The 12,920-nt window shown below is 44.1% G+C and overlaps 1 protein-coding gene across 4 annotated transcripts in view; it reads left to right on the forward strand.

Annotated features, from left to right (window-relative positions):
- Window positions 1–12,920, forward strand: part of arhgef25a (Rho guanine nucleotide exchange factor (GEF) 25a) — a 301,768-nt gene that overhangs the window by 208,693 nt on the left and 80,155 nt on the right. For all 4 annotated transcript variants that reach the window (XM_060938474.1, XM_060938475.1, XM_060938478.1 and 1 more), the window contains one exon: window positions 7,461–7,585. In XM_060938474.1, the coding sequence (XP_060794457.1) occupies window positions 7,461–7,585 (125 nt within the window). The remainder of the gene's footprint in view (window positions 1–7,460; window positions 7,586–12,920) is intronic.

Genomic DNA, 12,920 nt, shown 5'->3' on the forward strand with positions numbered 1-12,920 from the left:
CAGGGGGTGGCACAGTTGTGTAGTGGTTGCCTCACAGCAAGAAGGTTCTGGGTTCGAGCCCAGTGGTTGATGGGGTCCTGTCTGTGTGGAGTTTGCATGTTCTCCCCATGTCTGCATGGGTTTCCTCTGGGTGCTCTGGTTTCCCCCACAGTCCAAAGACATGCAGATTAGGCTAATTGGTGGCTCTAAATTGACCGTAGGTGTGAATGTGAGTGTGAATGGTTGTTTGTATCTGTGTGTCAGCCCTGTGATGATCTGGTGACTTGTTCAGGGTGTACCCCGCCTCTTGCCCATAGTCAGCTGGGATAGGCTCCAGCTTGCCCATGACCCTGCACAGGATAAGTGGTATTGGATGGGTTGGCAGAGCTGCTGCTTCACAGCTTCAGGGTTTCTGGTTTGATCTAGAGCTTGTTCTACTTTAACCTTTTTTGAATATCAGTATAGCACAATTATGGAACACAGCAATGTTATTTGACAACAAACCATGAAAATTTAGAACCATCATAAAATCTTTAGACTTAAAATCCTATCCTCACCCCACTCCAAGCTATGCTTCTCTCAATGTAATGTCTCATCTCATCTCATTATCTCTAGCTGCTTTATCCTGTTCTACAGGGTCACAGGAAAGCTGGAGCCTATCCCAGCTGACTACAGGTGAAAGGCAGGGTACACCCTGGACAAGTTGCCAGGTCATCACAGGGCTGACACATAGACACAGACAACCATTCACATTCACAGTCAATTTAGAGTCACCAGTTAACCTAATCTGCATGTCTTTGGACTGTGGGGGAAACCGGAGCACCCAGAGGAAACCCACGCGGACACGGGGAGAACATGCAAACTCCGCACAGAAAGGCCCTCGTCAGCCACGGGGCTCGAACCTGGACCTTCTTGCTGTGAGGCGACAGCGCTAACCACTACACCACTGTGCCGCCTCAATGTAATGTAACAAGTATATTTTTATTCCTTTGTGCTGCATTTGTACTGTAGAAATGCTTTTGTGCCGTATAGTTTTCAAGAAATTAAACATAGCAATTAGTGTAGGAGGGGCGGCATGTGGTGTAGTAGTTAGTGCTGTTGCCTCACAGCAAGAAGGTCTGGGTTCGAGCCCCGTGGCCGGCGAGGGCCTTTCTGTGTGGAGTTTGCATGTTCTCCCCATGTCCGCGTGGGTTTCCTCCGGGTGCTCCGGTTTCCCCCACAGTCCAAAGACATGCAGGTTAGGTTAACTGGTGAGTCTAAATTTACCGTGACTGTGAGTGTGAATGGTTGTCTGTGTCTATGTGTCAGCCCTGTGATGACCTGGCGACTTGTCCAGGGTGTACCCCACCTTTCACCCGTAGTCAGCTGGGATAGGCTCCAGCTTGCCTGCGACCCTGTAGAGCAGGATAAAGCGGCTAAAGATAATGAAATGAGATGAATTAGTGTACCGGTAGGTTTGGAACACAGCGTTTTGATGGTCAAAGCATAGCACCAACAAACCAAGCAGTCTTTGTTTGACTTGTTTGTACAACCCCGATTCCAAAAAAGTTGGGACAAAGTACAAATTGTAAATAAAAACGGAATGCAATAATTTACAAATCTCAAAAACTGATATTGTATTCACAATAGAACATAGACAACGTATCAAATGTCGAAAGTGAGACATTTTGAAATTTCATGCCAAATATTGGCTCATTTGAAATTTCATGACAGCAACACATCTCAAAAAAGTTGGGACAGGGGCAATAAGAAGCTGGAAAAGTTAAAGGTACAAAAAAGGAACAGCTGGAGGACCAAATTGCAACTCATTAGGTCAATTGGCAGTAGGTCATTAACATGACTGGGTATAAAAAGAGCAGAAGTAAAGATGGGAAGAGGTTCACCAATCCCCCTAATTCTGCGCCGACAAATAGTGGAGCAATGTCAGAAAGGAGTTCAACAGTGTAAAATTGCAAAGAGTTTGAACATATCATCATCTACAGTGCATAATATCATCAAAAGATTCAGAGAATCTGGAAGAATCTCTGTGAATAAAGGTCAAGGCCGGAAAACCATACTGGGTGCCTGTGATCTTCGGGCCCTTAGACGGCACTGCATCACATACAGGCATGCTTCTGTATTGGAAATCACAAAATGGGCTCAGGAATATTTCCAGAGAACATTATCTGTGAACACAATTCACCGTGCCATCCGCCGTTGCCAGCTAAAACTCTATAGTTCAAAGAAGAAGCCGTATCTAAACATGATCCAGAAGCGCAGACGTCTTCTCTGGGCCAAGGCTCATTTAAAATGGACTGTGGCAAAGTGGAAAACTGTTCTGTGGTCAGACGAATCAAAATTTGAAGTTCTTTATGAAAATCAGGGACGCCGTGTCATTCGGACTAAAGAGGAGAAGGACGACCCAAGTTGTTATCGGCGCTCAGTTCAGAAGCCTGCATCTCTGATGGTATCGGGTTGCATTAGTGCGTGTGGCATGGGCAGCTTACACATCTGGAAAGACACCATCAATGCTGAAAGGTATATCCAGGTTCTAGAGCAACATATGCTCCCATCCAGACAACGTCTCTTTCAGGGAAGACCTTGGATTTTCCAACATGACAATGCCAAACCACATACTGCATCAATTACAGCATCATGGCTGCGTAGAAGAAGGGTCCGGGTACTGAACTGGCCAGTCTGCAGTCCAGATCTTTCACCCATAGAAAACATTTGGCGCATCATAAAACGGAAGATACGACAAAAAAGACCTGACAGTTGAGGAACTAGAATCCTACATTAGACAAGAATGGGTTAACATTCCTATCCCTAAACTTGAGCAACTTGTCTCCTCAGTCCCCAGACGTTTACAGACTGTTGTAAAGAGAAAAGGGGATGTCTCACAGTGGTAAACATGGCCTTGTCCCAACTTTTTTGAGATGTGTTGTTGTCATGAAATTTAAAATCACCTAATTTTTCTCTTTAAATGATACATTTTCTCAGTTTAAACATTTGATATGTCATCTATGTTCTATTCTGAATAAAATATGGAATTTTGAAACTTCCACATCATTGCATTCCATTTTTATTTACAATTTGTACTTTGTCCCAACTTTTTTGGAATCGGGGTTGTATGTATGATGTCACTGGCAGCCAAGTCAAGTCAAGTCAAGTTTATTTGTATAGCGCTTTTCACAATAAACATTGTCACAAAGCAGCGTTACAGAATTTGAATGACTTAAAACATAAGCTAATTTTATCCCTAATCTATCCCCAATGAGCAAGCCTGTGGCGATGGTGGCAAGGAAAAACTACCTCAGATGACATGAGGAAGAAACCTCGAGAGGAACCAGACTCAAAAGGGAACCCATCCTCATTTGGGCAACAACAGACAGCATGACTATAACATTAACAGTTTTAACATGAAGTCAGTTTCGTTGATGTTATAAACTCTTCATTGATGGAAACTTGAGTGCAAACTGTTCATGACAACTGCAGTCCGAAAGTTAGCAAGTCAACTGTAGTCCTCAGCCATAAAAGCATCACTGTAAGAGTCCAGAGCGTCCTCCAGGTGTGACTTTCAACTGTCCACATGGGGCCGTCTTCCACAGGAGCGATGCGATGAGACTCCAACCAGACACAGGGCACCAGGATGGATCAGGCAGGTCCGAGGAGCAGAAGAGCTCAGCATCTTGATCCCTGGACCAACATGTAACTCAGAGGGATAGATTTGGGGGGAGGGGGGGAGAGAGAGAGGGAGAGAAAACACAGGTTGTTAGGTATGCCCAATGTCACCTGAATAAGTAGGAACAGTATACATATTGCACTGAGTACAAGCAGGGACTCCGGCAACTAACTATGACAGCATAACAAAAAGGGGAGAGCCAGAAGGTAACACAGGCATGAGGAAGCCCCAGGACATAAAGCAGCCAGCCACTACACCGTCAACAAACTCGAGTGAACAAGCGAGTGGGGACTGACAGCATCCATACATCCCAGTTTACCAAAACACTCCATGTCTGAGGACCCTCCAGATCTACACCTTTACCTCATAAACACCATTAACAAAAGGCTTGACTAAAAAGATATGTTTTCAGCCTAGACTTAAATGCTGAGACTGTGTCTGATTCCTGAACATTACTTGGAAGGCTGTTCCATAACTGTGGGGCTTTGTAAGAAAAGGCTCTGCCCCCTGATGTAGCCTTCACTATACAAGGTACCAGCAGATAGCCTGCACCTTTTGATCTAAGTAGGCGTGGTGGGTCATATGCCCCTTTTCCACCAAAGCAGTTCCAGGGCTGGTTCGGGGCCAGCGCTTAGTTTGGAACCGGGTTTTCTGTTTCCACTGACAAAGAACTGGCTCTGGGGCCAGAAAAACTGGTTCCAGGCTAGCACCAGCTCTTTGCTGGGCCAGAGGAAAGAACCGCTTACGTCGGGGGGGGGAGTTGTTAAGACCGACAACAATAGCAAGACCGCGAAAGGTCGCCATTTTTAAGCGACAAGAAGCAGCAGCTGTACAAACGCGAAGTCATCCATTATTATTGTTGTTGTTGCTGCTTCTTCTTCTCCATTACCCCTTTTCCACCAAATCAGTTCCAGGGCTGGTTCGGGGCTGGTGCTGGTTCAGAACTCGTTCAACTTGCGAGCCAGCTGCTTTTCCATAGCTCGGGGTGCTAAGGGGAGCCACGTCAGTTACATCACTGTATACGTCAGTTACGTCGCTGTATACATCACTTACGTCACTGTATACATCAGTTACGTCGCTGCGATTGCATAAACCTTGGGGCGAACATCGAAGCAACAACAACATGGAGAAGAAGAAGAAGCAGCAACAACAACAACAATAATGGATGACTTCGCGTTTCTACAGCTGCTGCTTCTCATCGCTTAAAAATGGCGACCTTTCACGGTCTTGCTATTGTTGTCGGTCTGAACAACTCCGCCCCCCCGCTGATGTAAGCGGTTCTTTCCTCTGGCCCAGCAGAGAGTTGGTGCTAGCCTGGAACCGTTTTTTCTGGCCCCAGAGCCAGTTCTTTGTCAGTGGAAACAGAAAACCCGGTTCCAAACTAAGCACTGGCCCTGAACCAGCCCTGGAACTGCTTTGGTGGAAAAGGGGCACGTGTTGTTGTTGCTTCGATGTTCGCGCCAAGGTTTATGCAAACGCAGCAACGTAACTGACGTATATAGCGACGTAACTGACGTGGCTCCCCTTAGCACCCCAAGCTATGGAAAAGCAAACTGGTTCTCAGCTGGCTCGCAAGTTGAACGAGTTGTGAACCAGCATCAGCACTGGCCCCGAACCAGCCCTGGAACTGATTTGGTGGAAAAGGGGTAATAGAGGAGCAGAAGTTCACTCAGGTACTGTGGTGCAAGACCATTCAGTGCTTTAACCCTTTGGTGACTGACCCCTTGAACATGGTTCCTCCAGGAACGATGATGTTTCGGTCGTCAAGACAACGGAAAAACTAAAATACAAGAGCATTTTGTTTTGTGCACAACGAGCATTGTGACGTATCTTTCTGTTTTTGTATTTTAGTTCTTCTGTTGTCTTGACAACTGAAAAGTCATAGTTCCTGGAGGAACCATTTTCAAGGGGTCAGTCACCAAAGGGTTAAAGGTCAGTAGCAGTACTTTATAATCAATCCGAAATTTGATTGGGAGCCAATGCAGTGTGGATAAGACAGGGGTGATGTGGTCATATTTTCTAGTTCTAGTAAGGACTATTGCTCCTGCATTTTGAACTAATTGGAGCTTGTTTATGCACTTATTTGAACATCCAGACAGTAAGGCATTACAATAATCCAACCTGGAAGTAACGATGGTGTAGTGGTTAGCACTGTCGCCTCACAGCAAGAAGGTTCTGGGTTTGAGCCCAGTGGCTGATGAGGGCCTTTCTGTATGGAGTTTGCATGTTCTCCCCGTGTCTGCATGGGTTTCCTCCGGGTGCTCCGGTTTCCCCCACAGTCAAAAGACGTGCAGGTTAGGCTAGTTGGTGGCTCTAAATTGCCCATAGGTGTGGATGTGTGTGTGAATGGTTGAGAGGAGAAAACCTTGGTAATAATCCAGCTGAAGGCAATGGGAAACCACTACTGTAATGTTCACTAGAGACTTTGATGGCTGAATCCGTCAGAGCGGCCACGTCACTGTAGTGACATGCCAAAATGGATGGATGATGTCACTATGCATAACCAGTCATCATGGAACAGTGTAGATAGCCCCTCCCACAGGTCCCGTTAGGTCCTGTCAGAGCCAAGCTCATGCAGGTTTCAAAACCCATACCAATACAAAAGGCACAGTTCTAGTTTCCAGGTGCCAAAAGTTCCTGCATTTTGTGCACTGAAGAAATGCTTTGAGACTGGTCGTCATTTTTTATTTATTCCACATACCATCACTTTTCTTCGAAGAGCAAACTTAAGACTTCCAAATCTGACCAGATCTATTCAATCTTGACCTCTTTTACACCCCCGCGAGTCAAGTAAAGAGGAGAAATGAATGCGACTTGACTGTTTCACCCTGCTGTCTTTATGGAGTTAAAGAGGAAGCTGTGAAAGGCAGAGGCTTCGCTCAGTAAATCTCGGAGAAATGAACACACAGAGAGAATGTGTTGAGCTGGAGCCCTGGAGGTGCAGAGAAGATCTGGACTCTCGGTCACAGCATCAGCTCAGGAATCTCAGTGTGTTTCGTATTAGACTACATGACTCCAAAGGCACAATCAAGTCATGCTGAAACTACGACTGGCTCTGAGTTTACCAAGTGATGCAGTAATGGACATGTGGTGTTTATTGTAGGACCTGTGTGGTGCTCGAGCCATTCTAGAAAGAGACATTTGATTGATGTTTTGGCACTTCTGATCATTTGGCATGAATGTTTATCAAGAGAGAAAGACAGAAACTGAGAAACTGGAAGGGCTGCAGAGTGACTGAATGTTTGGCAACTGATTAAGGCTCTTTCTGTACCCAGTACAGAGGCAAATGCCTGTATTTTCTGTCTGCATTTCAACACAAGATTTATTTCTTGAATAACAAATCTGTCATATTCCTGAGCTATTCATCACATTCCCATTACATGTATATCTCATGTACCTATTTCTCATTGCTTTTTTTTGAAGGAAATTGTATGATTTATGAAGCTGTCTCACTTGTGTCCTTGTTTTACCTTTCAGACTATGCGTTAACAGACAAAGACAGGAACTTCATACTGTTGTACTTCCTCTGCTCCAGCACATTGCACAATCTGGCACGACCAAATTCCACATTATTCTTCATTAACATGAACAATGGTCAGCCACGTCACACTGGACGGACTACGTCCAACATCCTCGCTGTAAAATATTGTAGCAGCAGTGACTTAGTCACTCTTATCATTCGGTCACTGTCACGAATACAGTCTGAATGTTCCTTTCCTGTCACCAAGGCAACCTGCACCATTACAGCAAAACTACCAGAGCCCTCCTCCAAGTATTAAATATATTTCATAACCATATCATCTGGTTCTTTTCTCCACAGAATCCCCAACCCAGTTACCTGCAGCTAGAAGGTAACGGCTTTGTGTTGATGGATGACACTTCCAGCCAATCATCAGTCACTGTGGACAGTGAAGAGGAGCGGAAGAGTGCCTTAGAGAAAAGCATGTATGTCTGGAGTCTATAGAACTTAACCTTAAACATTATTAGATCCGGGGCGGCACGGTGGTGTAGTGGTTAGCGCTGTCGCCTCACAGCAAGAAGGTCCGGGTTCGAGCCCCGTGGCCGGCGAGGGCCTTTCTGTGTGGAGTTTGTATGTTCTCCCTGTGTCCGCGTGGGTTTCCTCCGGGTGCTCCGGTTTCCCCCACAGTCCAAAGACATGCAGGTTAGGTTAATTGGTGACTCTAAATTGACCGTAGGTGTGAATGTGAATGGTTGTCTGTGTCTATGTGTCAGCCCTGTGATGACCTGGCGACTTGTCCAGGGTGTACCCCGCCTTTCGCCCGTAGTCAGCTGGGATAGGCTCCAGCTTGCCTGCGACCCTGTAGAACAGGATAAAGCGGCTAGAGATAATGAGATGAGATTATTAGATCCCCACTAGGGAATTTAGAGTTATTGAGTTATTTTACCTATCTCATCTCAGCTCATTATCTGTAGCCGCTTTATCCTGTTCTACAGGGTCGCAGGCAAGCTGGAGCCTATCCCAGCTGACTACGGGCGAAAGGCGGGGTACACCCTGGACAAGTCGCCAGGTCATCACAGGGCTGACACATAGACACAGACAATCATTCACACTCACATTCACACCTACGGTCAATTTAGAGTCACCAGTTAGCCTAACCTGCATGTCTTTGGACTGTGGGGGAAACCGGAGCACCCGGAGGAAACCCACGTGGACACGCGGAGAACATGCAAACTCCGCACAGAAAGGCCCTTGCCGGCCATGGGGCTCGAACCCAGACCTTCTTGCTGTGAGGCGACAGCGCTAACCACTACACCACCGTGCCGCCCTATTTTACCTATATCTTGCCTATATAGTCACACATCTTGAACCTTTTCCACTCTCTGTCGTGTTATAACTTTGCACTAAGATGGACTTACAAAAGATTGTCATGAATCTTTACAATAAAAAAAAAAACATAAAAGTGATTGCTCATCACCTTGAGAACACCATCCTAACATGAAGCATGGTGGTGGTAGCATCATGTTGTAGAAAGAGGGCAAAAGGAATGGGTCTAAAAAATACAACATTCCTCAAAGAAAACTGTAAAAGTCTCGAGAATTGGGCGGAGCTTTACCTTCTAACAGGATAACAGGTGTACTGATAAAGCTACACCGAAGTGGTTCAAAACCAAGAACTTGTATGACTCAGTCAGAGCCCAGACCTCAATCTGATGAAAAATCTATGGCAAAACACAGAGCATGAACAATTTTTTCCAAGAGGAATGGGTAAAAAAAAAAAATGAGGATGCAGATGTGCAAGGATGATAGAGATATATCCCAGATGATTTGCAGCTGTAATTGCAGACTCTATGAAGTATTGACCAAGGGGCTGAATACATATGCTGAACCAAATGTGAACATTTCCAGTGAAGTCTGTTTCAATTCCAGTTTGTAACACTGAAAATGTTCCTGGGGTGAATAATTATGCAAGGAACAGCGCATTCAGGAGGAATATGATGTACATTGTTCAATGCTTTGGCATTAAAGTATGTTAAACACAGAAGGAGAAAAAAAATAATAATATACACACACACCAGGACTAACTGAACTTGGTATCTAAGGAAACATATAATATGGACAAAAATACCACCTTGCAATTATATTGCGACATATTACGATTGCATATTTACATAAAATAAACTGACAAACCTGTAATGTGTCAGAGTTAAAGATCAGCCAACAACCGTGTATAAATGCACAGAACTGTTCATCCATCCACCCATCCATCCATCATCTGTAGCCTCTTATCCTATTCTACAGGGTCGCAGCCAAGCTGGAACCTATTGAACAGAACTGTTTGTTCTTAAATTTAATAAGCAAGAGTAAACATGTTTTTATTATTCAAGTGACACAGTCTCGATCAGAAGTCATATTGTTCTGAACTTCTCGGTCTCAGTGACATCACTTACAACATCAGCTGATCAGTGAAGTCAGCATAATAACAGAAAAAACAACACCACAAAGCCTTACCACAATGGGGAATTACAGAAATAAAATACTCTGTATTATGGTTGTAACCGGCTAGCGGCCTAGTGGTAGCGTGTCCGCCTCTCGATTGGACATCGTGAGTTCTATGCACGGTCGGGTCATACCAAAGACCATCATAAAAACGGTACCTACTACCATCTGGCAAGGCATGCTGCAATACAGATGTGAGTGGGGAGTTAAACTCTCGTGGTTACCAGAGGACCCGCCCCCCACTGTAACCCTAGCTATGTAATAGGCGAGAGGCCGAGGGCTGCGGAAACAGAGATCGGCGCTGCCCGATGCGCCACATGGCGCGAGAAGGACTTTAACTTAACTGTATTATAGCTGTGATGTATGTCAGTGTATTAGGGCCACTGTAGGGGAAAAAAATCAAAATTTTTGAGATTAAAGTCATAAAAAAACTTGGATATTCCCTGAGATATAAATTTGAAGTCATTTGAAGATATGAAATGAAGTCATAAATTTGTGAGAAAAAAAATCCTTGGAAAAATAGTATTTTGGGTTTTTTTTGTCAAGGAACCACATCACTTCATTTTGCAAGGTTGGATCAACATCATCATAACACATGCAACAGCTGAGTTGAGAGTTATAGGAAATACAGTCCTTCCTCCTTGATCACGCAATATGAAATATTATTTTACATCAGGGGCGATTTTCTCAGAGACAACAAGGGAAGCCGAGCTTCCCCTAAAATTCTCTCCCCAAACTGCGGCATCTATGACGTTGAATTCTCATTAAAACAATAACTTGCATAACATAATATATGCCCAAGATTGTATTTACGTTCATAACTATCCTGTAACTTATTTGAGTGATGTCTGACAAACTTACAGTTCGCTACGAGAATCACCTTTGCTGCCAGGCTGTAACCAGCGTTGCCAGATACTGCTGACGTTTTCCAGCCAAAATATGTTCAAAACCCGCCAAAATGCACTTAAAACCGCCCAATCTGGCAACACTGGCTGTAACCTTTCTTATTTCAATGGGCTCTATGCGCTGGCAGCCGGGTTTCCGTTGCAGTCTATGAGACGGCTCTGAACAGCCAATTTCGGCTAGTTGTTATTGGTTAAAATCGACAAAATCGTCACTTCCAGGGAAGCCGGGCTTCTCTGGGACTAAACGAGACAGTGGGAGGGGCAAGAAGCCGGGCTGATGAAGGATTATTGGAGGTAGTGTTAAAGACATGAGGAGGGCGGGTTCTGTACTTCGGCGTCGGCGAGGAACACTGAAGTATGATCAGTCAGTCCCTAGCGGATGTCGAGAAAGTGTAGTCGTGTGCCAAAGTGCTGTCCGAATTTCTTTTCATATAAACGTTTCTTCTCATTGATGTCTCTGTACATTACCCTGTAAATAAATGTAAATATTACTCGTTGTGCTCCGTTAACTTTCATCCATTCTATCAGTTTGATCATTCGTGAATTCACTCGTTTATTTCATTTGTAGTTCAATCTGGTTGTAGGCTAGCTTGAGCCTTATTGGGATCTGCAGTGCTAGCTGCTAACAGAAATTGGTGAAGTCTCTGGAAAGCACAACCAGCTGGTATGACAGGGTCACAGACCATTTTCTGGAAAAAGAGCGGAGGGCAGAATTTGTGTATAAATAGTGTTCATGTTCATGAATCTGAAGTGTGTATATTGTTCAGTAATGTTAAGAGAATGGTGGGCTCTGTGTTATAGGTTATACCTGGGTATAATATTCAAGGTTCTGTGTGTTGCATAGCCTACCTGGTTATGAATTTCCAGACTGTGTTGCAGAAGATGTTCAAGGATGTGTTGCACAGCTGGGTGTTGTGTTAAAGACTCTGTGTTGCATATCAGGGTATGATTGTTCAAGGCTCTTCGTTGAATAGCCAGTGATTTTTGGATGTTTGATATTTTTGATTAAGGATATGAGGCACTAGCCTGGCAAGCCAGACTATAACATGAAATGTACAAGCAAAAATACTTTCTGCCACTAGGTAGGGTTGTCTAGTTCACTATGCTAATGGGGCACACCTTTCTATGCTTTGATATCCGGCCTACAGGTTTTATGATGAATGCGTAAAATGGGCTTCCCTTGTTTTAAAAACCAGCAGCCGCCACTGTTTTACATACAGGACAAGGCGGCACGGTGGTGTAGTGGTTAGCGCTGTCACCTCACAGCAAGAAGGTCCTGGGTTCGAGCCCCGTGGCCGGCGAGGGCCTTTCTGTGCAGAGTTTGCATGTTCTCCCCGTGTCCGCGTGGGTTTCCTCCGGGTGCTCCGGTTTCCCCCACAGTCCAAAGACATGCAGGTTAGGTTAACTGGTGACTCTAAATTGACCGTAGGTGTGAATGTGAGTGTGAATGGTTGTCTGTGTCTATGTGTCAGCCCTGTGATGACCTGGTGACTTGTCCAGGGTGTACCCCGCCTTTCGCCCGTAGTCAGCTGGGATAGGCTCCAGCTTGCCTGCGACCCTGTAGAACAGGATAAAGCGGCTAGAAATAATGAGATGAGATACAGGACACTTTTTCGATGGAATAAAAACGTGTTCTATTCCCTTCTAGCAGATTTCGTTCATTTGGTTCGATAGCATGCAATATTGTTAGCATATCAAGAATGAGCGCTGAATATGGTTTAAGATATTGCATGGTTGTCAAGACATCACGTCACATGTCAGAGACATAAAATGTCTGTGCTAGCGAGTGACTGGGACAATTTGTAAACAAACATGGCCGCCAGGTTTGCTTCATTAAATACGGAAGATTTTGAGAGAATTTTGAAAGAGAAAGACATGTTGAACATCCAAAAGGAATGTGTATATACTATAATAATAATAATAATAATGGCTTTTTTCATGGTATATCAGATATATTCCATTCAGCTACTCATCTTCGAGTCATTCAGTATCATGCAAGCTGAACGAAATATATCTGATATACCACGAAAAAAAGCCAGCCAATATTATTTAAATAAAGCGTCAAATGATTTTCTCCTACATTTCCTGGAATGCAGTGCAGCCAGAAAGCTGGAAAGCACGAGAGGTTTTGGTTCTCATAAATTTCTGACTTCTTAATCTTAGAATTTCTGACTTTTTAATTTTGGAATTTCTGAGTTTTGGGGTTTTTTTTCTCACAAATTTCTGACTGTATAATCTCAGAGAATATCCGAGTATTTTTCTCATAATTGTATGACTTTAATCTCGGAAATTCAGAATTTTTCCCCCCCTGAATGTTATACTTCCCACCTTAGCTCCATTTCTTAAAATAATTTTAATTAAATTATTAAATATATATATATATATATATATATATATATATATATATATATATATAT

The sequence above is a fragment of the Neoarius graeffei genome, chromosome 13 (genome assembly GCF_027579695.1).
Source record: "Neoarius graeffei isolate fNeoGra1 chromosome 13, fNeoGra1.pri, whole genome shotgun sequence".
Taxonomy (NCBI): domain Eukaryota; kingdom Metazoa; phylum Chordata; class Actinopteri; order Siluriformes; family Ariidae; genus Neoarius; species Neoarius graeffei.